The sequence below is a fragment of the Centroberyx gerrardi genome, chromosome 1 (assembly GCF_048128805.1).
Source record: "Centroberyx gerrardi isolate f3 chromosome 1, fCenGer3.hap1.cur.20231027, whole genome shotgun sequence".
Lineage (NCBI taxonomy): Eukaryota > Metazoa > Chordata > Actinopteri > Beryciformes > Berycidae > Centroberyx > Centroberyx gerrardi.
The window spans coordinates 27,007,627-27,035,232 of record NC_135997.1 but is presented as its reverse complement, the minus strand read 5'-3'; the positions used below and the strand labels follow the sequence as shown (position 1 = coordinate 27,035,232).

Below are 27,606 nucleotides of genomic sequence, written 5' to 3'. Positions count from 1 at the left end.
GCTCCAGACTGATGTAGTCAGCAAGCTACACACAGCATTCTGGGTTTGTTTCATTGCCTCTGTTTAGACTGTGACCTTTTGAGCCTGTGTACAGAATGACTGGGCTGTGACAGTTTCTTTTTCCATACAATAATATTGTTGTTGTTCAGTGTTACTTGTTGGTTTTGTCACCATACCAAAAGTTCAACTTTGGTACTGATACCAGGCCAAGTATCACGGCTTCCATTCTGAAATTATACCACGGCAAAAAAACATTACAGTTAAAACAATAAAATAACCTAAAATAATTTAAATGATAGCCCACTTGAAATTGTGTGAAGTGCAGTAATTATAAACCTAAACTTTGTTTTGGACTGTGTTGTCCATCGCGTTTTTATTTTGAAGAGGCGTAACAGAAATTACAAAGCGTTTCCCATAGGACAGTTTTTGCTGATGCACAACTTCCTGTGCTTTCACATACTAGCAACAAAACAGCCCAGTCATACTAAAGGAGCATATGATTATTTTAAATCAGCAAGATTTTCTGGTAAAAATGTAAGGCAAAAATAATCTGTGTGTAACTGAGTTGTTACAAAGAGTTATGTTGGTGAATGTGAATTTTATGAAAGCTGTCGATGGTAAATATGACGTAAAACGCAGCAAATAAAGTACCGTAAATTAAAGAAATGACTTTCTGATACAAAATGTAAGCTTTCTTCTTTGAAAACTGCTGGCTCTGGCTTCATATTACTTTTATATCGAGCATTCCTTTATAGTACTTTATATTACTTTATAGCTAAACCCTAGAAAATGCAGCAGTATGGTGTTTGCGTCTGGTGTTTGCACACCTGGGCCAAAATAGTATTTGCAGATACTTTTTCTGGTCTGCTTTGGCCCACTTATTTACCAGAATGGTTGAGTTTGCCACAAAATACAATGCAGTGAGTACAGTAAATTTAGTATACTTGTCTGCGATTGACAACTTATCAGATGCTATTAGAATTGTCCTGAAACAGTAAACCATACTGATGTGATACTGCAAATACCTTTTTGAGCCAGGTCTGGGTGCTAGTGTTTATATATATTTATAGTGCTCCACTGTCCCTGTTTTGACCACAGCCGCTGCTGCATCATTCTGGCGTGACCATGCCTACCACCAGCAGCGGCATTGGGGCTTCTGTGTAACCGGAGCCTTTGTGTCCCGGTGGCCAACCCTTAGCACCTCAGATCAGTTAATTGATGAAACATTAATGAATCGGCCATATGCAAGACATTGACACCTCTGCCTCCGTTTGCGGTTGTCCTCCTTTTGAAAAGCAGTGTGATGCGATGCGTTTCCCTCCGGGCAGCTATGTCAACCTGAACTGGTTCTTGCTTAGTGTAGAGATGTATTTTAGGGACAATATCACATAACACACACACACACTACACTCTTTTGTTGTGCAGGTTATAGAGGCCAAAATGTTAAGCCCTAGTAGAGCTATGATAATGGCATTCTCTGTCTCAGACATGATAATGTCTAAAATGATCACGCCTATTTATCACGACTATGAGTCTCGATCTGACGAGCAGCATTATTTTACTGCACTTTTGGCATTTTATATCAACATCATGATTCTTTTCATCTACAGTGGACATTTGAAATGAAATGTTTTAATATTGTCAGTATGACAATATAATATGATTATTGTGGAAACTAGAATCCTGACAGGATTATACAGAATTAATGTGCAGCCATATGTAAGAGGAATGAAGCTTTCCACACACAGTTGTATGTCAGCAGTTTTCTTTTTGCTGTTGACATGACCTGTTTGAGGAAAGGTCCTTGGACTGAAACCTCCACCGTTGAATAAAGAAAACTGCTGTTGTTAAACTTTGTGTGTACAGGAATTTTTTTTTCTTTGTGCTATCTAGTTGTACCAAAAAGGATAGTAGGTAATTAAAACTAAACATCAGCTAATGTTTTTTTCCCAAAATGGATATATAGGATTTTGGATTATAACTCATTTGTACTCCATTAGTAGCGGTTGTCAACAGGCAGACTGACTGCCACAATAAGCGGTGAGTGGGCAGGGTGTTCGGAGAGCAGGCCACGTGAATGGGGGAGGAGAGGGTGCTCCCGGGTGACGCGAGTGTGTGATGGTACCTCTGTGTTGGGCGGCATTCTTGAACACAGGCCTGGTACAGTAAACGGTCATGTGTCTCCAATCTGGCTGCAATATTTATAGCTGGCTTCTGCTCAGTGGAGGGCGCTACAAGTTTTACTATTTTTGTCATTTACCATGGGGTTTCTTGTCTTAAAATGGGTGTTTGGTGGTGCCCCTGCCCCAGGATCAGATAACATCATATGCTAATTTGCCTATTAGAGAAATGTAAGTATATGTGTATGGATACGAGTATGGATCTACATGACTGGGCTGATTTCTCATAAGTACAACAGCATACCAAGATACTGACACAGTTTTATCACCTCTAGAATTAAAGGCACGGGTATTTAACAGTATTTACTGTCTTTTGATGCTTTGAATATAGGTATTCAAATTCAAAACATGTTAAGACTTCTTGGGACCTACGGACACCCTGAATTTGTTGCTAAATGCTTTAGGGTTAGGGTCAACACATTTACGTTTTCCCCCATGGTCTAAAAAATTTTGTTGCTAGTCGCTTTTGAGAAATAGTTGCGGTCTGAAAAGTTGCTAAATCTAGGCTTTTGCAAGTTTTTGTTTGTAGCCTAGTAAGCAGCAGTCCCAACCAATGAGGAGAAGTCTGCTGCTGTTTCTCTGCTTAGTGAACTACCCGATTGTGTCACTGATACACGCCACTTGCAAGTTCTGCTGAAAGTCAAATGATTCAAATGTATCTTTTTTTTCCCAGTTTATTTTTCTGTTTCTCGTTTTTTCACGTTGGTGCCAGCAGAAAAGGCTTTGGCGGCCACAAAAAAAATCCCTATTCAGGAAAAAACCCTGCGCATAAAAAAAACATGCTGTCTATATATTTGGAAAATGGAGCACACATTGAACTTGAGGGATGGGCATTTTCAATTACTTTTACATACCATGTTCCAACATTTAATTCCTGTTCTCCTACAATTTTCAGTTGAAGAGTGTGAGCTCCATGGGGCTTGTTTGGCTCATCCAAAAAGCCATCGGCATTCCCATGTTAGAAGCATGTGTTGTCGTTTTGATGCTGTTATTGCATGTCTTTTGTTAATGCTGGATTTTAAAGCTATGCCACAGGCGCTTTGACACACACCTTTGTACTGTAGCGGTGGTATATCTGAGCAGTCAGTAAGTAGCGCTCAGCGTGATGCGACAGTAACCTCTTTTTCCTTGCTAGCCTACCTAACAGATGGCCCTCGTTCACATGAAGAGGTTTCAGTACCACACCCAATTTCTCTCTCTCTCTGTCTCTCTAGTTCTCTCTCTCCCGCTTTATGCCTTTGTCTCTGTCCCACTGTCTCTCCCTCCCTCACCTTTTCTCTCCTTTCTCCCCTTTCCCTGTCTGCTTTTTTTTTCTCTTTCCCTTGCTGTCTCTGTCTTTGTCTTTCTAGCTTTCCCTCCCTCTTTCTTTCTCCTTTTATCTTTTCTCTGTCTCTCCTTTTCTCTTTGCTCTGTCTCTCCCTCCCTATCCCTCCTTCCTTCCCCAGCCTCAGAGCTCAGATCATTGGCACTCAGTGTCTCTCTGCCTGGCTGTCAGAAGAGGCTTTGCCACTTGTTTCATCCCTCAAAGCACCCCCCCACCCCACCCCCCGGTCCTCCAGTTCCCAAACGGGTTCATCCTCCTTTGCCTCAAACTCCACGAGGCCTGGGGTGAGACGCAGAGACTCATTTTACATTCATGTTTTAGCCATTTTATCTGACGCTCTTATCCAGCGTGAGTTACAATGAGTGCAACAGCAGAATACGCTTCGACTCCTAGATCACTAAGATTACAAGCAACTGATAGTAAGGGTGAGAGTCGCAGTGCACTGACACCATTTCAGAGACCCTAGAATAATTATATAAGAGATATGTGTTAGTGTTAAGTAAAGAAATAAATATAAGAGCTAAGGAGAGAGGTAAAAGGGGATTTTTTTTTCTCCCTGAGAGATTCAGCTCTGTGGAAATCTCGTTCACACAGGATTACATAATATCCCTATGATATAGGCAAGGCGGATTATCTGATAAGCAGTGCCAAGGGTCCATGTGTTCCCTACGCAGGCTCCAGGCTGAGATGTAATTTGATCCAAGGAGGCGGGGCATGGGATGTGTTGTTCCTGTCACGTGCATCTCTATTGGACAAGGCTGCGGCACTGAACTGTTTCCTTTACCGTGAAATGAAACTTATTGCTACTGCTGAAGGGAGGAAATCCTCATATGTCCAGAATGTCATCAGCTTTTTATAGTTTTGTTTAGATGAGTAATTTGCACACTGATAGAACACAAGCAAAGTGACAAGAACACAGCCATTAAATACACAGGAGGAAATTACAAATATGTGCAGGTGAGATTAAAAAAACTCAAGGGGCTTAAAAAGCAGCTCACCTTGAAACAAAAGAAAGTAACAAGAAATCAAAATGACTAGTAAAGACATTGAATTGGATAAATTAATCTAAATGACATGCTGGAAAATGCTAGAACAGTTTAAGAAAAACAGCCTCTTTTTAGCTCAGTGGTCATGTAATATTGACATTATACACAGGGCTTTAATGCCCAAAGGAATCATACATTTCCCCAACCCATAGTATCCTTCAATTTAATTCAAACACATGAAATTCACTGACACCAGCCATGTTGACAATGGCATCTCTATGATAGACAGGAGCTATTGAGAGCTGAATTCTCTTAACCCTGAAAACAAATCCACTGTTGTTCTGGAAATAGAGGCTACAGTTGCTGAGGGTTAAGTTCTTTTTTACCCTTAAATGAAACCTAATGTTGCTTCTGTGATGGAGGGCGGAGTTTCAGAGAGCTGTACAGAGAATAGAGACTTGTCGTGGAAGTTTTTAGGGTGGTTACCAGTGGTTACAAGTGACCTGCCACTATGTTGAAGGAGTGGCAACAAAAACAAAAGTTTGGAACCTTCTTGCCTCTTCTTCCCTAACAAAACAAAGAAAATATCTAATTTCTGTGCTGTGCTATTTTTGGTTATCTGTTACATTTATTTTATTTAACACCCTGTTCTACACAATTTGAATCTGGATCCCCAGAAAGGAAGAGGGGGTAACGTTGCAAGCTTTCGCTTTGTTGTCACTCTTCCAACATGCCTTCAACATGGTGGAAGTTCCTTCAAACCATTGCAACCTCTCTCCAAGCATCTTGTGACTAATAGTGACCGCTATTGAAATTAAACAACAGTAGCTGCTCAGTCCAACACTCGAACACACACACACACACACACACACACACACCCTTCCCCACCTACTACCACTTTGACTACACTGACAGATGAAAGCAACTGTTACTGTCTTTTTTAAAGGGGCCACAGTGAGTAGAAACTCAATTTCCAGTGGCCCTCTATCTCGGCCTGGACAAAGGCAGACACTGAAATGAAATCGCCGTCGGCCATCACTTCTCAATTTGCAGCAGGCTCTCCGTGGAGATTTCCCCCCCGATAAAACCAGTCAGTCGTCGCCTGTGTGTGGGGTGCGCAACAGATGTGTTTGTCAAAATGCCTGCATGTAGGGAGAAAAGAGAACTCAGTAGGTCAGTGTGATACCATTAGTTCCATGCTCTGCATGCTCTACATTTTCATGGACTACACACAGTGGCTGGCAGTTTCCAAACTTCACTAGTCACTTTAATTCTTAGCACACCTTCAACCAGAGAGAGGCAACAAATGCTAAGTTCACACAGTTAGCTCAAATTTAATTTCTCGCATTTCTGATATGAGTCTGATATTTTTTCTAAAATCTGAACAGCAAAAAAAACCTGGAATCTCATCTTTTCAGATCAGATTTAAACCACATTTGTAATATAAAAAATTTCAGTCTGACCACTTTTTTCCTTCACTCCCCATTCAACACATATTTGATGTCACATGTTGCAAAAAGAGCAAAGAACAACAAACATGGAGGAGAGCCAGCAATAGAATACCGGTGCCTGGACAAATGAAAGGGTTCCATGCCTTTTCAGCAACATGGCATACACGACCCTCCTGCTGACGTTGTCTCATGCGTCAAACGCGTTCTACAACACTACTAGAAATTGCCATTATAAACGGTCACAATAAGCAATGGCAATTTGCCAGCTGGTTGCTAGCATCCAGATTTGTTGGACAGAAAACGTGCCCTATCTAAACACACAAATCTGATGTGGTCACTTGTAAATTACATTGTGGAGAGTCAGCCTTAAAGGAATAGTTCACTGCAAAATGAAAATTTGCTCCTTATCTACTCACCCTCATGTCTGTAAAAACAGTGTTGAAGTTTGTATATCCACACAACACGCAGCAAGTTAGCTTGTGCAGCTCCATGACTTTTGGACCCACAGTGCACTCGTTTGGCTTCAGAACACTTGGATTATGCTGCACGGCTATTTGGAGTAATTTTATTGTAATTTTTTGCCCCTTTTTGGAACTGTAAAAAACATGCTCCCGGCCACTTCTGTTATTTTGGCGAAGGCTACCATGGAGCTCGCTGTGTTATGTGGACATACAAACTTCACCAGTGTTTGACTGACATGAAGGTGAGTAGATAATGACAATTTTTTTATTTTTGGGTGAACTATTAAACTATTAAAGATATGCCTGCTGTCTGAACATAGCATAAGAACCTCCAAATCTTTACTGGTTACCTGCCAAAGTGGCTGGCAGAGTTGAAAAGCTTACAAGCCGCAGCATTTGGCTTGGTGGCCAGTAGTGATTTCCAGTGCTGCTCTATGTGCCAGTTTATGTGAGTATTTTTTTCACTCTTGGTGCCAGACAGGAGGAGTGGACCCCCCTACTCCCTGTCCTCTATTGTTGCAGCTCTAGCTGTAGAGTGAGTTAGACCTGCGTCCACTGCAGACCCTGCCGTGCTTCAGGGTGTGTTCATGTTGCAGTCCTTGTTGCCGCGACTGGGCATGATGGATACTGTCACGTTGCCTCTGCAGAGTAGCGTGTGTGTGTGTGTGTGTGTGTGTGTGTGTGGAAGAGAATGGAAGAGAATGTATATTAAATGGCATGACCCGCATGTGAGTGTGTGCTCACTGCACTGCCAGGACATTTAGTGAGTCTCAATTGCTATAGATATCAAGTATAATGAATGTGCAGGGATTTTTTTGGAGACGTTGGTGCAGAGACATATTGACAGATGACACGAGACACAAGTACATACCGGCACACATGGCACAGGGAGAACAGGACCTTGCGTTTAGTGTAAGGGGAGAGACATCAGACTATAAATATCACTCCAAATACATTCAGAAAGATCTATCACTATTTGCACTCAAGCAACATGGCACAAAGTAGGTTGTAGCTGAAGGTGTGAATCCTGTGAACTAGACAGTAAAAGTAAAACACACACTTATCACAAATATACATTCATCATTCAGTTGCTATGTGCAGTGTCTGAATTTAGGGATGCACCGATCCGATACTGATATCGGATATCGGTCCGATACTGACTCAAATAGCTGGATCGGGTATCGGTGACAATGGGGCCGATCTATTGAATTCAATTCTATGTTTATGTCTACGTGCGCATACTACGTCATGCGTCAGCAGCGCGCCGGTAGACCCGGCCATTTGCCGGTGGCTCCTCCGGTCCAGCACATGGATGTATTAAACTAGGTCCAGCAGCTCCGGAGGATCCCGCCTGCCGCGCGCAGCGTCTCGCGCACTGAATTCTCGCTCATGGGGCGCGAGCCTCCCGCAGCTAGCATCCAGGCTAACAAGCTAACCTGGCGCCCAACCCTCATAACAGAGCCGGGGTCGGGGTGAGCTGACCGGGGGTCGGGGTGAGCTGACCGGGGATCGGTGCTGATGCTCGGTAGTTAAAAACACACCTGCATGAATACTTTGTCTCGGTTATATGTTTAAACTCTCCCGGGTCACCGCGCGGCCGAGCAGGCTGCCATTTAACCTGCTAGGTAAAGTAGTTTTCCACCAATTATACAATCGGCGCGTCCAGCCAGACTCCATTCATAAATCCAAGGTTTACGGGGACTCGGCTGTAAGTCAACGTTGTTTCCTGCCACAACACGATTTAAAGTGTTTTCCGTGTTCGTCAGGTACTGCTGCTCCATTCGGCCGACACATAGTCAGACTAACATACCTTGATTTTTTTTCTGAGGGCTGTTTCATAAAGCAAGATTACCAGTTAAGCCAGAGTTATTTCAGTAATTTAGGCTTATTCTGCATATTTTGAATGTTTTGTTTTTACCAAGTTACTTGTTTATACTACTTGTGTGAATTGTGATTTAATTTATCAAGTTTGTTTGCACTAGTTTGTGACTTAATTGTGATTTAATATTTACATTTTGTTCTAATTTGATGCAGTTGTATTGTTTTATACTGGAATTTTAATTCCTGACCAATTTGTTGCTGCATTTAAAAGGTTTACACTTGAATTGTAATTCCTGTTAATTTTGAAGATGTTTTACCAAGTTGCTGGAGCACGATTATTTATTATTTTAATAATAAATAACAATTGAGTACATTTATATCTATGTATTTATTTGTTACATTTTGTTTTACAAATTAGTTAGTTAGGAAAGCAATGTTAAAGTCAAGCCTGATGTTGCTTTACACATAAAAGAATGATCCCAGTCTCTTCCACACAGTGAGGCATAGCCTACAGTTTATTAATTAAACACTGGTATCGGATCGGTACTCGGTATCGGCCGATACCCAAAGCCCAGTTATCGGTATCGGTATCTGGACTGAAAAAGTCGGATCGGTGCATCCCTATCTGAATTCTGAATGTACTGTATGTAATTAATTTGATCCTCCAAAGATGGTGAGAAAGAGGGAGTAAGCCTCCTACATGTGCCTTGGCCAGCTTTAGATTATAGCCTAGATCCTTTGCCAACCAGCTGGGCACTTGCAGCTAAGTTGGTAGCGATGGCATCAACGTTTCTGTTCTGTTCCCTCAAAGTCACCTTTGGGTCAGCATGTAAGCTTAAAGTGATACAAGTTGGGGAACTTATGCAAGTGCTTTGAATGTGTTCACTTTGAGTAAAATGAGAGCCCTTTTCTGACAGGCAACTTGATTTGGAGGGAAAAGGATTCTTCAAAGTGCCAGAATACCTTGATAAGGAGGCTGTCTGAAACACCTTTCCCTCGGAGAAAAAATCACAGCCTTGGAAATTGCAATATTCAATATCAGGATTTTGGCATTTGTTCGGTGTGTTATGTAGCTGTATAAAGTGTCTGGCTTCTGACCTGCTACATCTCACAGCACTGAACAGACATAAAACATAGTAGGCCTGTGGTCTATTCACTGATTCACTGGTGATTGGTGTGTTGATTGGATGCACTCACACTAACAGAGGGTCCTGCACTGCAGAGCCATAACTGGGCCAAAGTAGTAGTAGCTCCAGTTCATGCCCCTGATTTTCAAACAGGCTTTTGGGCAACACTCCACATTTATACAATTACATACATTCACACCAGAGGGCCACTGAGCACTTCCACTGGAGCAACTGGGGGTTTAATGTCTTGCTCAAGGACACCTTGACAGTTGTTGCTGAGGGAGGGGAGAGTTACTCATTCACTTTACCCGCTAGGATTTTCCCCAGCTGGTTAGTGGACCAGCAACCTTCCGGTCCTGCTTCTTGAACCCTTAGGCTACTGCTAGATTGTGTGTCTGAGACTCGAGAAGGAATATAGGTGAACCCCAGTCAACTTCGGCTGTTGTCAGACGAAGACTTCTTGTTACATAAAACCCAGACAGTACATACACACACACACACACACACACAGACAGACTCACACACACACGATGCTCTTCGGAGCGTAATCCAAGTGACAGCCAGTCAGTGTCAGTAGCTGCTAGTGTTTCTCCTGCCCAGCTCTCTGTGGTACACTCAGGCTTGGCCTCGTTGCCTTATTTTTGTTTTTAATAGCAGAAATAGCATTTTTTTCCCTCTCTCTTCCTCTATCCTCTGCCAAAGGGAACAAGCCTGTTATTGGCCTGATTCTGGGTTCATGTGGTTGTTTATATGTGCATGTGTTCATGTGCACATGCCTGCATGTTTGTGTGTGTGCTTATTTGTACACCCACAGGCTTGTGCTTGTGTCTCTGTGTATATAGACATAGCTGGTCAGCGAAAGGTCAGCACATGTGGGCAGAGTGACCTGTTCCAAGGACAACTGTGGTCCCATTGCTTAGCCTGCCCCTATTCAGTGCAAGTTGTTTAGTGACATTATAGGAATCACACTGGGGCACAGTAGGGGTTCCTGTCTTGTCTCTTCTCCGCCCGGCTGTACTTTAAAAAAGAAGTGGTTGGTATGGGGGGGAGGTAAAGAACATCTGCTGCTTCTCTTTGGTAAGGTCAGTCCCTCATTTTTGTGGTGTACTGAAGACAAACTTTTTAGAACTTGTTCACTGTCCTCCTGGTGAACACAACACCCATTGATTGTTTACTTCCCACCTATTATCTCAGTGGTCAGATCAATATAAGCCTGTCTATTCAGTTGTGTGGAGGAGTAATCATTCTTTTCTTGATCTATACCTGGAGAAATTGACCTGGAGAAATGTGTGATTGCCCAAGTCTCACACATCTTATAGACTACTCACGGATTCATGCCACGAAGACAAAAAAAGTATTACTGGTTGAACCAACTGAGCCGTGTTATTTTTCTTCCAACCAGTTATTTTGCTGATAGGCATGAATCTACCTGTACCTCCTACAGGAGAGCTGATAATGGAACTATTCAGGGAACTCAGTCACTGCTGGAGACGGCTGCTCTTTTTATAAACCTTTATTTGCCAAGGGAAGGTTGAGCACACTTGCTCTTTTTTGGCAACACCCTGCTTCACATTCACAAAGTTACATAAATTCATATCTGGGACCTGCCTCTATTCTGACCAATTGTGGGCGGTGCGAGTAGCTACGATTGCATCTATAGTTTTGAAAAGGCAAGTCATGCATTTTTCACTGCTTTGGTATTGCCCTTAATAACGCTATATCGTTTTGATGGGTTAACATAAAGTCACTAAAACTAAAGGCACTAAAGTCTCTAATTCTATTGTAAACTAATGAGAATAGCATTAACTGACTTGCAATGGAAACATTAGCTGACCATTATACTCCCGTCTGATAATCTGATTGATCGATGAAATCTACATTGATGAGAAATCCAGGTTTGAACGCCAGCTTTGTGCATCACAGCACTTGAAATAAATGTAAAAGCTTTCTTGGGTGACTGTAAGTTTACTTGGATGGGCTGACCAAAGTTATCATGATATGGGAAACACTACATCAACATGATCTGACAAAATGTTGGGATATTTTTCATCTGATACGGAGATAGCTGGATCTCATTGAGTCATATACTTTGTCGTGGAATTTCTCAATAAGCAAACTCTGCTGACTGCTGTTGATTATGCTTTATTTACGTGCACGGGAGAAAGGTCATCACTAGGGCTGCAGCTATCGATTATTTTAGTAATCGAGTCTTCTACCGAGTATTCCATCGATTAATCGAGTAATCGGATAAGAAATGCTTTTGCTTTATTAAAGAGCAATAGTAAATATACAAAAGAGAAAAGCTGTCCACATGACGCTGTGATTTACTGAAAGAGGTGAAATAATAATTATTATTGATATTTATTACTAGGCCTAAATATCATACAAGTTCATAAGACTGGCTAATGTACATTTATTTACTATGTTGAAGGGTTGCCCTACACCTGCTGACCCTACTCACTGCAATCAAACTAAACTGAATATACCTGCTGTATTGGACTGGTGCATTTTAGGCTCCAATTGCTACTTACACCACCTGATATTTTGCTTTCTGGGGTATTTTATGCATCACTGTGAGGGGAGTAGGTGTGTGTGTGTGTGTGTGACTATCATAATAATAACATGAATGAAGCTCAGGTTTTCACAAATTGACTGCAGCATTTCATTTTCTGTGGTTATTTTCTTGAGCAAAACTTAGCTAACTTAGGGACATCATAACTAGCCACCATATTGATTTACGTTCTTAACTAGCCATTACATATAGCCATAACGTACATTCTTTACTAGCCTTCATCTCATCCCGTTTTAATATTAAGTGCTGACTCCGCCCACCCGGGCCAGTTTCGGCGTACGCCGGTAGCAATTACAAGTGGACCCTATCCTACAGTCCCTGCTCTCAGCGGAGGGAGGGGGCTACGCTGTGTGTGGGAAGCGCTGCGATCATCAGACCTTTCTGGATTAGACAAGCAAGTAGAGAAAACCGGCATCAGCCGAACCAATTTATTGCCAAATGCTTTGGGATTCAACACATTAACATTGCTTCCCATGGTCAGAAAAAGTCGGCAGATTTGTCGCTAGTCGCTTTTGAGAAATAGAGTCGCCAGGGGGGTCTGAAAAGTCGCTACGTCTAGCGACAAAGTCACCAAGTTGGCAACACTGGATCCCGAACTTTGGGCACTTTCTGTCGTTTTCTCTGGCCTGTCTCTTCTCTTCGCCCCTCGCTATTTTCTCTCTCTTTCTCCAGCGCGTTGTGCAACAGTAATAATCATCCGTGCGAAACACAGTGAGCGTGTATATAGTTATGGATTAAACGAAGCTTTGATGCAAAGAATTTGCATCGATGATTTTTAGTAATCGAGTTACTTGAGCTTCTCGAGGAATCGTTTCAGCCCTAGTCATCACCCTAGCAGTGAAATGATTCTTCTCACCGGACACTAGATACCGGTCAGTATTTATACTTTGCTCGGGGGTGGAGCTAACAGAGGAAGTAGAATCTTACATACAACTAGCCTGCAGTGACACCTACAGGTCTGGCGGCTCACAGCTTATTTTCACAATTCTTCCACACCTTCTTTAAGTAAACTAACCCCACTATCAGATAAATCCATGTAGGCCCAGGTTATTGGGGGCAATTGCATTACTTAGAACCATGTAAACGATTTGATCAAACTATCACCTTGATCTGACTAATCATAGTAACTGGAGTTTTGTGCGCATCTAAACATACCCAGTGAAAGAGAAGACCGCTATCAGCTTTGTCCTGCTGGTGTGACCCAGTGTCTGTGATCTATATCTGTGGCATTGAGTGTTGGCACTTGGCACCAGCTCCTGGCACCCTGGCATTGCATACCATGCCACTTTGCTCTACTGGCGCAATGGCCTGATGGGCCAAGGAAATGAAACATCCTCCTGTTAGCTGTCTTGTCTGTCCATCCCTCCTTTTTGTTTTTCTTTAGTGACATTTTTTCAAAAACATGCTACGTGGTTTGAATCTCAATGAAGCAGCGCTTTGTGCTTTTGAATTTAGCAGATTTAGTGCGTTGTCTGCTTATGATCCCTGGATCTACCATAGATGGGATGTACGCTAGCATGGCTAATGTGAATACGCGATATGGAATGTGGCTAGTGAGCTAGCCCTCCATTTGTCCCCTTATGGTGGATAATAATTTGATAATTAGTTGACCTGTCTGCTTAGAGAGCACATATGATAAATTAACTCGGCTTTGGATTTAAGTCTTAACCAAGAACTCTAGTTTTGATATTCAGTATGTACATTAGGCAGGTCAATTACTGTGAGTACAGTGAATAACCTATTGGCTTCTTTCACTATTATTCTAGTCAAATTGATTTTTAGTATAGAACCTCTAGCAAACAACATTACCTTGCCAATGTGTCTGGTAGAGCTGAAAAACTGAAGGTTGCTGGTTTGAATCCCTGTCAGCAGAGAATGTGAATGAATAACTGTCTTCCCTACCTCAACAACTGCTGAGGTGTCCTTGAGCAAGACCCATAACCTCCAGTTGCTTAAGTGTCACTGTGTGAATGTGAAGCAAGGTACTTCTGAAAAAGAGTATATATATTCAGCAGATCCTCCCTAGATAAATGAAGTTAAAGAACAAAACAGGAAATAAAACCTTAGCAGCCACAGACAGCATTTGGTTTGGTAAGCCTGCTGCCCTACAATAAGAGCAGGGCATGTAGGCATGGTAGGGCATGGCTGAAATAGCATACATGCTCTTTTAGCCATGCCCTACTTAACATTACAAAGTTACACACATTCACACTTGGGAGGTGCCCAGTACTACTTCAGCCTCATACGGTTGGCCACTGGTGCAGGTGGAGGTTTAGTTCTTAGCTCAAGTCCACTGCGGCAGTAATTGTGCACAGAGGGCAGACACATTACTAATTTCCCTGTCCAGGTTTTCCCCTGTTGGTCCAGGGATTCAAACCAACGATGTTCCAGTCACAAGCCCGCTTCTCCAACCCTTTTAGGCTGTGGCTGCTCTGTGACTGCCACAATAATACAAGTTCCTCTTCCTGTTTTATTTAGTGTTCATTGAACCTTGCTTATGTATTTTCACCCTGTGTATGTCTGCATTCCTCAACACTCCTTACAATGCTGTGTTCTGTGTGCTGTGCAGGTTACATGAGGAGATCAATGACTTCTACGAGTATATCTCCCCACGGCCGGAGGAGGAGAAGATGAGGCTGGAAGTGGTGGACAGGATCAAGGGCGTCATCCATGACCTGTGGCCCAGCGCTGAGGTAACACACTGCCACCACCCTAAAACCCCATTCAAATAAGAGCTGCACAATTAATTGTGTATTGTCATATATCATGATTTTAGTTTCCACAATCAATAATCTTATAATATTGGCATATCAGCAATATTAAAACATTTAATTTCATTTAGAATGGCTGCTTAATTTTTACCTTTTAAGGTAATGATGTGGTCCATTTGTACAACTGTGCCATTTTGGTAATGGCATGCCAGAGCACAGGATTTGTGGTCCAGCAAAATATAGCCTACAAGAAACAGTTTAAGTAGCTGAGGTTCCCCCTCTTAAAAAATATCAATATTAGGCCCTTGACATGGTATGGCCTCAATATCTGATGGTAGTGCCAGTATGGTCCACCCCCCAACAACACCTACTTGATCTGTGAGATTTACAAAGTGGATTTAAACGTTGCTTACACTTATTTGGCTCTTTCCAAAGTAGATGAAGTTTCTCCAAGAGAGGGCTAGGTAGCGGGGTGTTCCTAGCTAGAGCTGCGATCATCGGTCAGTGTAGCTGAAGTATAAACTTGCAGACATTCTTGGCAAGGAATTCGACATAGGCCTCACCCACACAGTGGACTGCCTGAGATTCCTGCAGAATGAGCTGAAATACTAAGAAGCAGGGGAAAAACTGTGTTCACATCTATTTAGCGTTGTTGTTTTTTTTTTCTAGTATGGCGCAACCGACACATGATTTTTTTCGGTCTGCTACTGATAATCAGGGTGGGGAATTATCACCAGCCTCCAGCCAAATGCTTGTAAATCTTTGGCTGTAGCTAGTAAGTCTGCCTACTCTATTAGTTACTTTGGCAGGAAACCAACCATCACGTTCTTTTCTTTTAGAAGAAACCAAGGGGTTGGTACTATGGTGAAAGTGTCTGGTGAATTTTGGAATACATCAAACACGTTGGCAGGTGGCTTTGTAAGGGTGTCTCTAACCATCAGGCTACTCTGACCACTCCATGCTCTCAGAAATTTAAAGCACTCAATTGCCACAGTAACAATGAATGCCAGGCTGTATGTGATGGCAAGCTAATGGCTGCAAGCACCAGCCATGCATAAAACATCCTCTCGTCCACTGTTATTGCTCGGCTGTACAGAGCTCTGTTTGGGTCTCGTAATCAGCACTGCCCCAGGTGTCCTTATTCCCACTGACTTTGGTGCTGCTGAAAGAGCTGTGTGTTTGAGAGTGTGTCCGCTCTGAGCTTAGTAGCTCTTAATTTAAAAAGTACAATACTGTCCCAGTCCTGTCTGGCTTTCTTCCTTTTCTCCTGCGTCCTGAGAGGTGAGCAGGGGTAACTATCTACTCAGTTTGATTGATCAGCTCAGACGCCTAGACACCCACCAGGCAGATTATAAAGTCAGGAGTGGAGTTTATCCACAGTCTGTTCCGAAACAGCAAGGTGAACTCACCAGGCATCTACAGAAGCTTGTCTAGGTCAATTAAACAAGAAAAAAGTCCCTGCAAGCCTATCTGTTGCTGTTCAGCTCTGTTCAGTCAAAGCCTTTCTCAAGCTCCCAGTCCTGTGCCGGCCCAACAATGGACCGACCTATTGGATGTAAAAGTTCCAGTGGAGAGTGCCAAGACCACATAAGTCATAGCTCACCTTGGTGACCCGTTGTAGTTACATCGCCCTTTGCAGAAGTCTTCAGGACTTACTATTCATTCATTCACAAACACGCCTCTGGTTTCCAGCCCAGTCACATGCCCAGGGCTAAGCTGATTGGAGGGTTAATACTGCTGGTTAAAGTAGGAAGCGGGGAGGAGGTCTAAGGGAATAAAGGCAAGTTCAAGGCTATTTCTGTGCCCTCAGACACCAATCTGCGCTCTGTCGTGAACAATTCAGATGATTTGGGGGAGGGGGGTTGAAGTCGTGCCTAAATGCATGAAAGCCGGTTTATAGCATTCAGGTTAAGAGGCCACTGGTTAAAGAGACCAATTTGTACGTCCATGTCGAATGAAACACCAAATCCCTACTTGTTTCAGGGAGGCCACTCTGATCCCTGACCCCTCTTGTGAAATGCTAACATGCACTGTATTGGCGCTTTTCCACCGCATGGTACCGGCTCAAATCAACTCGACGCGACTCGACTCGACTCTACTCGCTTTTGGTAGTACCACTTGGTTTTCCACTGCAGATAGTACCCCCTCAATGTGCCCCCCCCTGCCGCCGCAACGCCGCATGAAACTGCCGTGACATCATCTTCAACGCGACACACACAGCAACAATGGAGGATATCGAAGGGATGGTGTTCTTGATTCTCGGTATGTGGCTGTTAGTCACAGCAAGGAGACAGATTTTATTTCAGAAGAGGCTGAAGGCAGCAAGACAAAAGACTGCTGAAAAAAACAAAAACAAAGGCGACGCAAGAGGGTAAGCTAACCTGGTAGCTAACGTTAGCATATGTTCGCGCAATGATGACGATTCTCTGTGACCAATCAGTAGTCTGCAGTGTTTTCACGTCACCTTTTGGTATCGCCTCAGCTCGCTTGGAACCTCGACGGAGGTGCTACCAAAAAAAGTACCAGGTAATATGGTACCTGGTACTTGCCCAATGTAAGGTGAGGTGAGTCGAGTCGAGCCGGTACCATGCGGTGGAAAAGCGCCTTACGTGTGTCTCAGAGAGATATGTGAAGAACCAAACCTCTAATGACACAGTGTGTGCTATGGCGACTGAAATGCTCTTATAAAAAGTTGAAATGCCACCTTCTTCCCTGATCGGTAGTAGTTGTTCGGGCTTGTCGTTGTTCATAAAACACTATGTTAAGCTGTCAAGTGATGATAATTGTACAGCTCGCAGAACAGGTTTTTGTAACAGCGAAACTCCAGCCACAGAACTGCTTAGCGTGGGAAAATCAATGAATGCTGCCTCAACGCTTAGCTTGGTGACGCTGTCTGTCCTCAGTGATGTGGCACCTGTCCCCCAAGTTGCCAGCCATGGTTTTCTCTTAAGAGGACAGCAAGTTGGTTTGATGTGACAAGCATGTGAAAAAAATTATTTTGCTCAACTCTAAAAATAAATAAATAAAAAGTGCGTTAGAGGCTTTATGGGGTTTGTGTGTGACATGAACTGACCGTGTGTGTTTTGTATCCTTCAATGTACTCAAACCCTCTTGAACCTCTGCAATATTTGCATAAATTTTAATTCAACTCACTGGAAAACATTTATATGAGTGTCTGTGCTATCTCTCCAGGTCCAAGTGTTCGGGAGCTTCAGCACCGGTCTTTATCTGCCAACAAGGTAAGCCATTTGAATCTCTAGGCTGGTTTAGACAACCAAACACTTATTTGTCCTCTCAGGCTTTGCCAGACGGTGACTGTAAACTGGACTCTTAAAAAAAAAAAAAAAAAAAAAAAAGACACATAACTCTGTTATGGAGAAAGTGCTGTGTGTAGCCAGCAATTCATTATTTGCCTTTGTTTTGAGGATTAAGGAGCCTTAGTGCTGCTGATCCTGGGCCTTTTTTAAAACTTTATTCTGAGAGGGACCTGGGCTATCTAACAAACACCCAGCCACATGTACACAAAAACACACATCCGCCCACACACACTCCAAATAACAGCCACCCACCTACCACCCCACACACTGACGCGTCACCTGGATTAGTGGACTCTTGACACCGTACTGAGGACTCGAGATTAGTGGGACTAAGCCGTGTGTGTGGACGCATGCATGAGAGTGAGTGAGTGTATGTGTGTGTGTTTATGGTGTGTGTGTGTCAGTGCATTTCTGCTTCTGTGTGTCTGTGTATCCACGTGTGTTTCGGTAAACGTGTAAGGGGCTTATGTCTGTGTACCTATTTGCAAGGTGTGGGTGAGTTGCTCGGTGTATGTGTATTTCTGTGTGCGTCTGTCTAAAGCCTGACGCGTAGTTAATGCAAGGCACGCATACACTAACACAAGTTGGCAACATATGCAAGCTCACATAGTATATGCCTGTTGACCGGCTTCCTTGAGCCCTGTCTGAGGTTACAGATTGCTTATCCACAAGGGGGAAGCAAAGCCACTAGTCTGGAGTGAGTGCGGGTATTTAAAAATGGCTACTGTAGAGGAATGTCTGCTTTTATACATTCTCAATCACCGCTAAAAGGAAATGTTAAAAAGAAGATTGTACATGTGTCCTTTAAATAGGTAGATACTGCAAGATAGGGAATATTATTCTCTTGTTTTGTCTATGCAGAATTTAGATGAAAAGAGGCATTTGCAATATTTTCTGATATCGGCATCAAAATTTGAAAACCTCCATCATATTGTGTCTCTGATTACCGATGACAAGAACCACTGCAGGCCGGTGATACCTCTCAGTGGTGCTGAGGTATTTAGTGACTGGGATCAGGCAACAGGCATTGGCAACTAGTTACAAGTTGGCCACTACGATGATTGTTGGTGTGTGTTCACACCGGAAAAGACTTTGAGTCTTTGTTTGTAGTTGTCCATTTAGCAGTATTTGCATTTAGAGCCTTTACCTGAAATGCACAATATTGTAATATGGATTTGCATCACGTTACAAAATTTGGACTAAACAATGCAAGAAACGACCCTTGCATTACCTTTTGCGTTGTTGCGTGTCTTGCTTGCGTACACAGGTAATTGGTCTATGTGCTGTCTGTTGTTGGGATGCAATGCTGTGACTGACCTGTCTCTCCCCTCCTTCAGTGACATTGACCTGGTGGTTTTTGGAAAGTGGGAGACACTCCCTCTCTGGACTCTGGAAGAGGCTCTCCGGAAGAGGAACGTTGCAGACGAGAACTCCATCAAAGTTTTGGACAAAGCCACGGTATGACTGTGATCTGTGTTGTTGTTGTTTATTTTGTTTCTTTATTTACTGGTTTCCCACTGGTCATGGAATTACTGGAATACCATTGGATTTTAAAGGTGTATTTTGGAAGTGGGGTCAGGGAATCAGGGAATTTTACAAATGGGTAACTTTTTACAGGAATATACCAGAATGTGTTTTACAACTTGTTTCACACATTCATTGCATTAGATGGTGGTTTTCAGCTGTTTTTTCCACAGCAAGCCCAACTGTAACAACTGGAAACAAGAGTCTTTAAAAACTTCTCCAAGCTAAATCACAATAGTAATCAATTAATCAACCCAATTAATCAATGGGAAGAAATAAAAATGTTTTAGTTTTTTCAAGATTTTTTCTGCTTTCTTGGATTTATTTCTAGAGGGAGGACAGTTTTCTTGTGTTTTAAATTTAAGTACTATAGTTTGTCCATAAGGAGGACATATTTTGGGGACAATGTTCATGGACTTCTATTCATTTTGGATACTCATTCACTCTCATTCACTTATATCTGTGGCAGTTACCTCTACTGGTCAGTAGATGGCGTGATTTCCGTAGCATTTAGCATATTTCAGGTGGCTTTCCAAATCCTCATGGCCTCACTGTTGTGTGTTCAGTGCTTGAGGCAGGCTATTGCCAGTGTTATGATTAAATACATAATGATTAACAATGATTAATCATCATTAATCAATATGGCATGAGTCATATTTTCTGATGTTATAATAAACTGCCAGGTAATTAGTATCATAAGCTATGAAGCACACTTAACACACACTTAACACAACGACTGGGCCCTGACCATGTTGGTTAGCTTACCTGCCCGGTAATCAGGAACATCTTTTTCCTGTAGAAATACCAAAATACATCAGCTCTTTTGTACTCCTTAAGGGTTTCACCAGAATATGGAGACAGGTTGTGAATAAGATATATGAATATATCCTGAAACGACAGATTGGGAAGTTTATCTGCAGACTTTATTGGTGTCAGTGATGTTGGTGGTAGAGAGTAAGGAAGAGAGAGTAAGGTTTCATCTGAAGAGAAGTGGGACTTTTGCTTGTTCATGTCAACAAAACAGCAGACGGCTCTGCAAGTCATGGATAGGCCTAGAATGAAAGAAGATCATCCCCTGTGTGTGTGTGTGTGTGTGTCTGTCTCTCTCTCTCTCTTTCACTCCCTTTCTCTCTCTCTCTCTCTCCTGCCTCTCCTGCTTTCTGCTGTCTCCCTCCCTTTGTTTGATTCCTTCTTTGCTTCTCTCTTTCGGGAGTTAGCCTAGTCTTTGGACACTAGCTCCATCTAACTGTCAGGGTTGGTGAGTGTGTATGTTTTTGCTGCTCTCTGGGTAACATAACTGTGGAGAGACATTCAAGGAGAGCTGTGTTGTGTGAGAGAGGGAGAGTGCAGGTGGCAAGCTTAAAACTAGCACTAAGCTAGTTTTGTTTTTTTGTTTGTTGTGTTTTGAGTTTTCCTGATCACATCCAGGATTTCAGTTTTTTTTCAACCACTCCCATTCTGCCATTCATTTCTAATGCAAGATTAGATTCATGTTAATAAATGTAGATTATTGTTTGGTTTTTTTTCCTAAGGATTTCTAAGGAAGCCTAAGGATTTGAATAGAGCTTTCCAGTTGTGCTTAAGATTTTATTTAAGGGTTAGATCAGTACTTCTATTAATGGTTCCTTGTCTCTGTGGGCTATGAGCTTGTGTGTGTGTATGTGTTTTTTTTAGGGCTGCATGATATTGTATTGAATATTGAGATGACAGTATGAGTTGCAGTAAAATGTGGATACAGCTGGCATTGTGTTTTTCAGCATAAACATCTTTTGGTGGCTGGGTAGGTCAGTCTTTGTGAATGATTTACTGTCTGTCCGGCCCTATTCACCGTCAACACCTCTATCCTTTCTGTCTCGCGCTTTGTGTCCCCAGGTTCCCATCATCAAACTGACTGACTCCTTCACTGAGGTCAAAGTTGACATCAGCTTCAATGTGAAGAGCGGCGTAAAAGCCGCCCGGCTCATCAAGGAATTCAAAGAGGTATGCAGAGTCAGGGTTCTGTACTGCTGCCATTTTATCGCCGCTGTCGGGTGAAAACCTTGTTTCTCTAAATTGTCAAGTTTTCAGGAACTAATAATTACATTCTTGTTTTCAGACTGACTACCATGCAGTTTTGAGTTTATCCACCGGGTTTTGAAAAGTTTTTATAAGACCAAGTGTTGGTAGATTTTTCTCAGCCCATAAAGCAGCAGGTGATCCCTCAACTTAAGTTAAAACATGAAAATCACCAAGACTAGAGTTTTGAGGTTTTCGCAGGACAACAGCGATATGCCTATTAAAATGAACTCATCTGATATAGAAAATTGTAAAGGGGTCACTTTTATTACTTCAGATTCTAAGCAGAGGGTGGGTATTTAAAAAAATGTTCACACGTGCTCCTGAATTTCTTTCCTGCACCCTTAAATGTTTCATGTGCTCCTTGGAAAAACCATCACATTTCAAACCCTGCAGTGTTATTGTTGTTTCACGGATACATGTTGATTCGACACAGGCCCAGCTTGTACGACTTGTAGGTACAGTAATGCAGGACTCCACTTGGTGTAAGTCTCATAAGTGGAAACATCTTTGTCCCAGCCTCCATGGGAGATAGAAGAGTCACCCCGAAAAATGCCTCCAGCCATCCCACAATCCCCTCTTCAAACTTTCAGAGTTTTAAGAAGCCCATCGATGCCTCTTTCAGGACTTTCAAAAACATTTCACTCAGTAGTTGATGTTTTCTGGAAAACCTGAGAAACTGGCATCAGCTTCATTTTGGCATTTGTTTCTTTCTTTCCATATACATTCTTAGCTATAGCAATAGTAAGAATAATAGAGCTGTTTGAAAGGGTCTTTATACAACTTTGACAGTAATGGATTCACTTCCCTCTAATGGGAAGGTTCATGATTTTTTGAAGTCCATCCTATTTCATGATTGTTTTCTAATCAGGACTCTCAACATATTTGGAACACCTTTCAAACTGTTTTATTATTTGTACTTACTATTACAACAGCTACAGAAGCATATTCAATGTCCTGCGTGGGATTTTGAGAGTAAAGGTTTCATAACTCACTGACTTGCTGTAGCATTGCTAACAAATGCTAACAGCAGGCTGGAGTCAATTTTCTTATAAACAAAAACTCTGGTGGGAAAACGTTTTAAATCTCCCGACTGGGGGCTTTATCAGTGATCAGTATGACAGGCTGTTAAAATCCTAGGACGTTTCCTTTAGCCATTTGACTTTAAAGTTCTGTTTTCCCACCAGAGGGTGCTGTAGACATCAACATGAATAACTGTATTCCTTGCTGTATCTGTCTTTTGTCCTGTAGAAATACCCTGTGCTGCCTTACCTGGTGCTGGTGCTGAAGCAGTTCCTGCTGCAAAGGGATCTCAACGAGGTTTTCACCGGAGGAATTGGCTCCTACAGCCTCTTCCTTATGGCTGTCAGCTTCCTGCAGGTCAGATGCTCTCTCCACTCTCAACAAGCACTGGGTGTATTCAGTAGCCAGTACTGTCAAAAAATGAATCAACTGTGTCTTGATTCAGCACTCACATCGTGGTGAATGAACACCCAGTTCATTGATTTTTTTATTTCTCAAGACTTAAGTATATCTTTCCAGTTTTCATTCCAATGAGGAACATCATTGGTGCATGTAGCTGATTGATTCCTGCAGCCATGTCTTGATCTTAAGATTTTACTGACCACTTTTAAGGCACAGATGGGTCTGGCACCAAGGTCTATCACAGACCTTTTAACACCACATCAGTCAATTTACAGCCTGAGGTCTTCAGGACGGTCCCTATTGGCTCTTACAAAGTCTAGATTAAAAACAAAAGGCTTCGCCATCAGAGGTCCTAGAGTTTGGAACGACCTGCCTTAATATTTATGTAACATGAACAACTTTCTCCTGAGGCAAGACTGAAACTTGTGATGCAGTTAGGTATAAAGTCTCGAGCTAATCTATGGAGAATGACTTGGACTGTCTAGTCTTGTTTATTTTATTTTTTTATATAGCCCTTTATCACAGTCAAGTCTCAAAGGGCTTTACATACCATCATATACCATAGTACATCATACATATCCTGTACTGAGTGGAGTTCACTCTGTTTAACATTTACGATAATGCTGACATCCACTCGTCATGTCTTGACTTCCAGCTCCACTACAGGGAGGACGTGTGCAGTCCCAACACCAACATCGGTGTCCTACTCATCGAGTTCTTCGAGCTCTATGGTCGCCACTTCAACTACCTGAAAACCGGCATCAGGATAAAAGACGGAGGCTGCTACGTTGCCAAAGACGAGGTTCAGAAGAACATGATGGACGGCTACAGGCCCTCCATGCTGTACATTGAGGACCCACTGCAGCCAGGTAGGGACAGTGCACACAAAGCCTAAAGTTTGGAAAAGTGAGCTTGTGATCAAAAGGTCACCAGTTCAAATTCCCTTACCAGCTGGGAAAATCTGAGTGGGAGAAGGTGAATGACTTATGGGCTTCCCTCCCTCAACTGCTGCTATTGAGATTCCCTTGAGCCAGCTCAATGGATTTAAATGTGAACATCTCCTTTAAGAGATAGTGAGTAGTGGGCCCTTTACACAATCCAACCTTCCAACCAGAATTGGACAAAAGCTGGCTAATTGAAAAAAGAATTGAAGAAATGCTGATATCAGACTGTTCAGAGGTCAAGTCTACTTGACCAAAGTGAAGTGCCTCTCGCGCATTTTTATGCATCTGCTCTGTAGACAAATACGTACTTTTATTAGTAGTTTCATAGCTCTATAGACACATTAAACTCAAGGTTGTCTTTACTTTTGAATCTGAAACAGAGCAAAGAGGTATGTATTTCAGACATGTTTCCTTAAAACATAAATGTATTTTCTCGAATGAATTTGAACAGTGTAAAGGATGGCATTTAATGGCACACAGTGACTACCTATATTTAAACAATCTCTCTTGCGTCTTTTAGACAACGACGTTGGCCGGAGTTCGTACGGTGCCATGCAGGTGAAGCAGGCGTTTGACTATGCCTATGTGGTGCTCAGCCACGCAGTGTCACCCATCGCCAAGTACTATCCCAATAACGAGACTGAGAGGTAAGGAGTTCAAGGCTCTCGGTGTGCATGAAAGCCCTTTTTTTTTGTCTTCTAAATCTCATCTGTACAATGTGTAAGTCTCTTCTTTGTGTTTTAAGATTTCTATATGTAAAAATAACACTACACCCTGTCGAACTAAAGCTTATAAATTAAATGGGATCTTTTTGGCAAAACAGCTTTGGGCAAAAAAACTTTGAGTTTGTTTTGCTGTACATTGCAGTAAGAATTGCGATACAGGTGGATCATAATGTTTTCAGAATTTTGTTATCCAGCAATAGAAAAAATATTTGGATGTGAAAAAGGAGATGGTAATGCTTAGAATGTAGTCAGTTTGAACATAATGAACAAATTTCCCCATCGTACCACTTGCTTTGTGGGAATGTAGTATGCACAGCATCAGTATATAGTATGTACAGTATGCACAGCATCAGAGAACATTGTTTAGGAGGCCATCTGAAACTTGTTTCACTCTAATACAAAATGGCAGCCTCTTGCGCTTTGGAAATTACAGCAGTCAGATTTTGATTGAATATCAATTAATTGTGCAGCCATTTTCTGTTGTGGCCCGCTGTTCCACCTGCTATGCATTGAGGCTCCATTGACATTTAGCTGCAAACATTTTGTGTGTGTTGTAATTTAAATCATCAACACTATCAGACACTGTCTACACTGTTTGAATACTGTGAGAACACATGATTTACCAAGTTAATGGAAATGTCTTAGGTTTTGATGTTTTTTTTTATGACTCTGATGGCTAATACCATCCCTTTGCTTGGATTTCAGTGATTTCCTCTTGCTAGCCAGTCAGTCCACTGTTTCAGTATTCATTCTTAACAGCGCAGATATTGCCAATGGTATTTTAAATGTAAATTGCCAGATTAGAACGTTTTCAACTCTGTCGGTATTTGGTCATTCTGAAAATAACAGACTAGGTCATTACCAGTGACATTTGACCTCAGAGTGCTGCATAAATACTAACAACTATGCCTTTTTCCCATGTCCAATCACAGCATACTTGGCCGAATAATCCGGGTGACTCTGGAGGTGTTTGAATACAGGGAATGGATCAGCCAACAGTGGGGGAGCCAGTCTCAGAACGACCCGCCACTCAACAGTATGTTCTACCACGGATGTGGCTTTGGCTGCTTTCACATGACACAGAGTCCTTACTTCCCTTGTTTACGTTTTCCAATACATCATGGACGCAGAAAGAGAAAAATACAGGCACTCACAACCTCTCACTCACACAGACACACACAAGGGAGGTCAAAAGGTCAGCAATTACTTGACAATCGAATCCGAGCTGGTATGGGCCGGAGCTCGCAGGGTGTCTTTGAACCAAGTCGACCTTTGTCTCATGTACGTTTGTCCCTCCACTGTTGCCATAGGAAATGAAGTCACGCTGTTGGTGGAGCCTCAGCAGCTGGACGAGTGCAACAACAACGTTCCAGACGACGACGTGGTGGTGCTGCCGCCGGTTCCCCGCAGCAAAACCTCCTCTATCTCCTCCTCTCCATCCCCTTCACTGCGCTCCTCCTGCTCTCCGCTGTCACCTTCCTCCTCTTCCACCGCCTCCAGCTCCAGTGACGCGGTCAGTCCTGCAGCCATACACACACACTGCCTTCAAGTGCTGTGGGAAATATCAAAATTACGAGTTGCACACACATGAACAACCCAACAAAGTGGTAGATACGACTATAATAACCGAGTTACTCAGAGTTGTTGTCCTTTTGGTGTTGAAGAGACGACATGGTCCTACTTGTACACTAACAATACAAGCAGCACAAATATATGATGGCTTTTGGCTTATAAATGAATTAAAACATCAACTACATGCCTGCCTAATGTACATTTTATTCTCTTAATTCTGCCACTGCAGCACAATGTAGCTTTGTGCCACTTGATTTCAAAAACAAAGCTTGCTACAGCCACCAAAGAAAATACTTTTGTAAATACTTTTATTTCCAACTAAAAGCACTTCCGAACTTGGAAGTTGGAGGCACTTGAAGGCAGCAACAGCAACATTACGTATTGCGGGGCAGTGTGCACCCACAGGCCACAGGGGCTAGTGGATGACTCACCAGCCTCTTTTACTATTCTAGATGCCGAAGAGATTGAACCAGCCAGAAATTTTTGGCTGGTGGTAATGTCCCAGCCTGATATATTTATCGTCTAGAGCAGTCAAAATATTAATATTAATCCAAGAGGTAGTTGTGCTTGACAGTCTGTTCTTCTAGGCAAGTGAGTAGTGATCTTTATGTATCATGTTGTATACAGTATATTAAATAGTATTTGCAAATAGTTCTTGTTTAACCATCTTGAAGTACCAGATGGGTGGGGTTTGCCAAATACGACCATAAAGTTCAAACAAGCGCAAGAACGTATTTGAAAATCAATTCAGTGTGCTTTTCTATGGTTGACAACTTAAACAACATTGGAAAAATGGTAAACACCAGCCATCTGGTCCTCAGAGAAAATAAAAATTATTCCCAAATCCAACTCAGGCCTGGCTGTGTATTTACCAACATACAGAATCTGATTTAACTATCCCATGTACAATTTAATTGAGCACCTACATCAAAACCTATCTTGGATGTTAGAGCAAAGTGGGGTGTTTCATTATGTTTTTGGTTTTCCCGCAGGACTCTGACGGCACCCCGTGCAAGACGGCCAAGCAGCAGTCTGGCCGGGGCTCCAGCGCCCACAGAGAAACGTCCGGCGGCGTAACCAATCACCGAACACAGAGCCACTCCACCAGCACTCCACCTGGAAGCAACAAGGGAGGAAAGGTACGCTCCGCTCCGCTCAGCTCCGCTCAACCACCTGCCAGCGCCTGGCATGTACACAATAATAAACTTCATTTATATAGCAATTGAAAAGCAAAACTACATAGTGCTTCACAGTTTGGAGAGTAGAAAGTAAATACAATGAACATAATAATAAAAGTAGTAATAAGAATAATTATAATGATAATAATTTTTATAGTGCTTTTTTAAAACTGTATAAAAAGTGCTTTAACAATCAAATAAAAGCAAACATCATACTCATAGAAGGTAAAAAC

At 42.3% G+C, this 27,606-nt stretch overlaps 1 protein-coding gene across 1 annotated transcript in view; it reads left to right on the top strand.

Annotated features, from left to right (window-relative positions):
• tent4b (terminal nucleotidyltransferase 4B) overlaps positions 1 to 27,606 on the top strand; it is a 38,071-nt gene that overhangs the window by 7,753 nt on the left and 2,712 nt on the right. The window contains exons 2-11 of the mRNA XM_071897380.2: positions 14,492 to 14,615; positions 17,826 to 17,872; positions 19,288 to 19,408; positions 21,347 to 21,454; positions 22,781 to 22,909; positions 23,610 to 23,823; positions 24,419 to 24,545; positions 25,556 to 25,659; positions 25,934 to 26,136; positions 27,188 to 27,334. Coding sequence (XP_071753481.1) covers positions 14,492 to 14,615; positions 17,826 to 17,872; positions 19,288 to 19,408; positions 21,347 to 21,454; positions 22,781 to 22,909; positions 23,610 to 23,823; positions 24,419 to 24,545; positions 25,556 to 25,659; positions 25,934 to 26,136; positions 27,188 to 27,334 — 1,324 coding nt within the window. The remainder of the gene's footprint in view (positions 1 to 14,491; positions 14,616 to 17,825; positions 17,873 to 19,287; positions 19,409 to 21,346; positions 21,455 to 22,780; positions 22,910 to 23,609; positions 23,824 to 24,418; positions 24,546 to 25,555; positions 25,660 to 25,933; positions 26,137 to 27,187; positions 27,335 to 27,606) is intronic.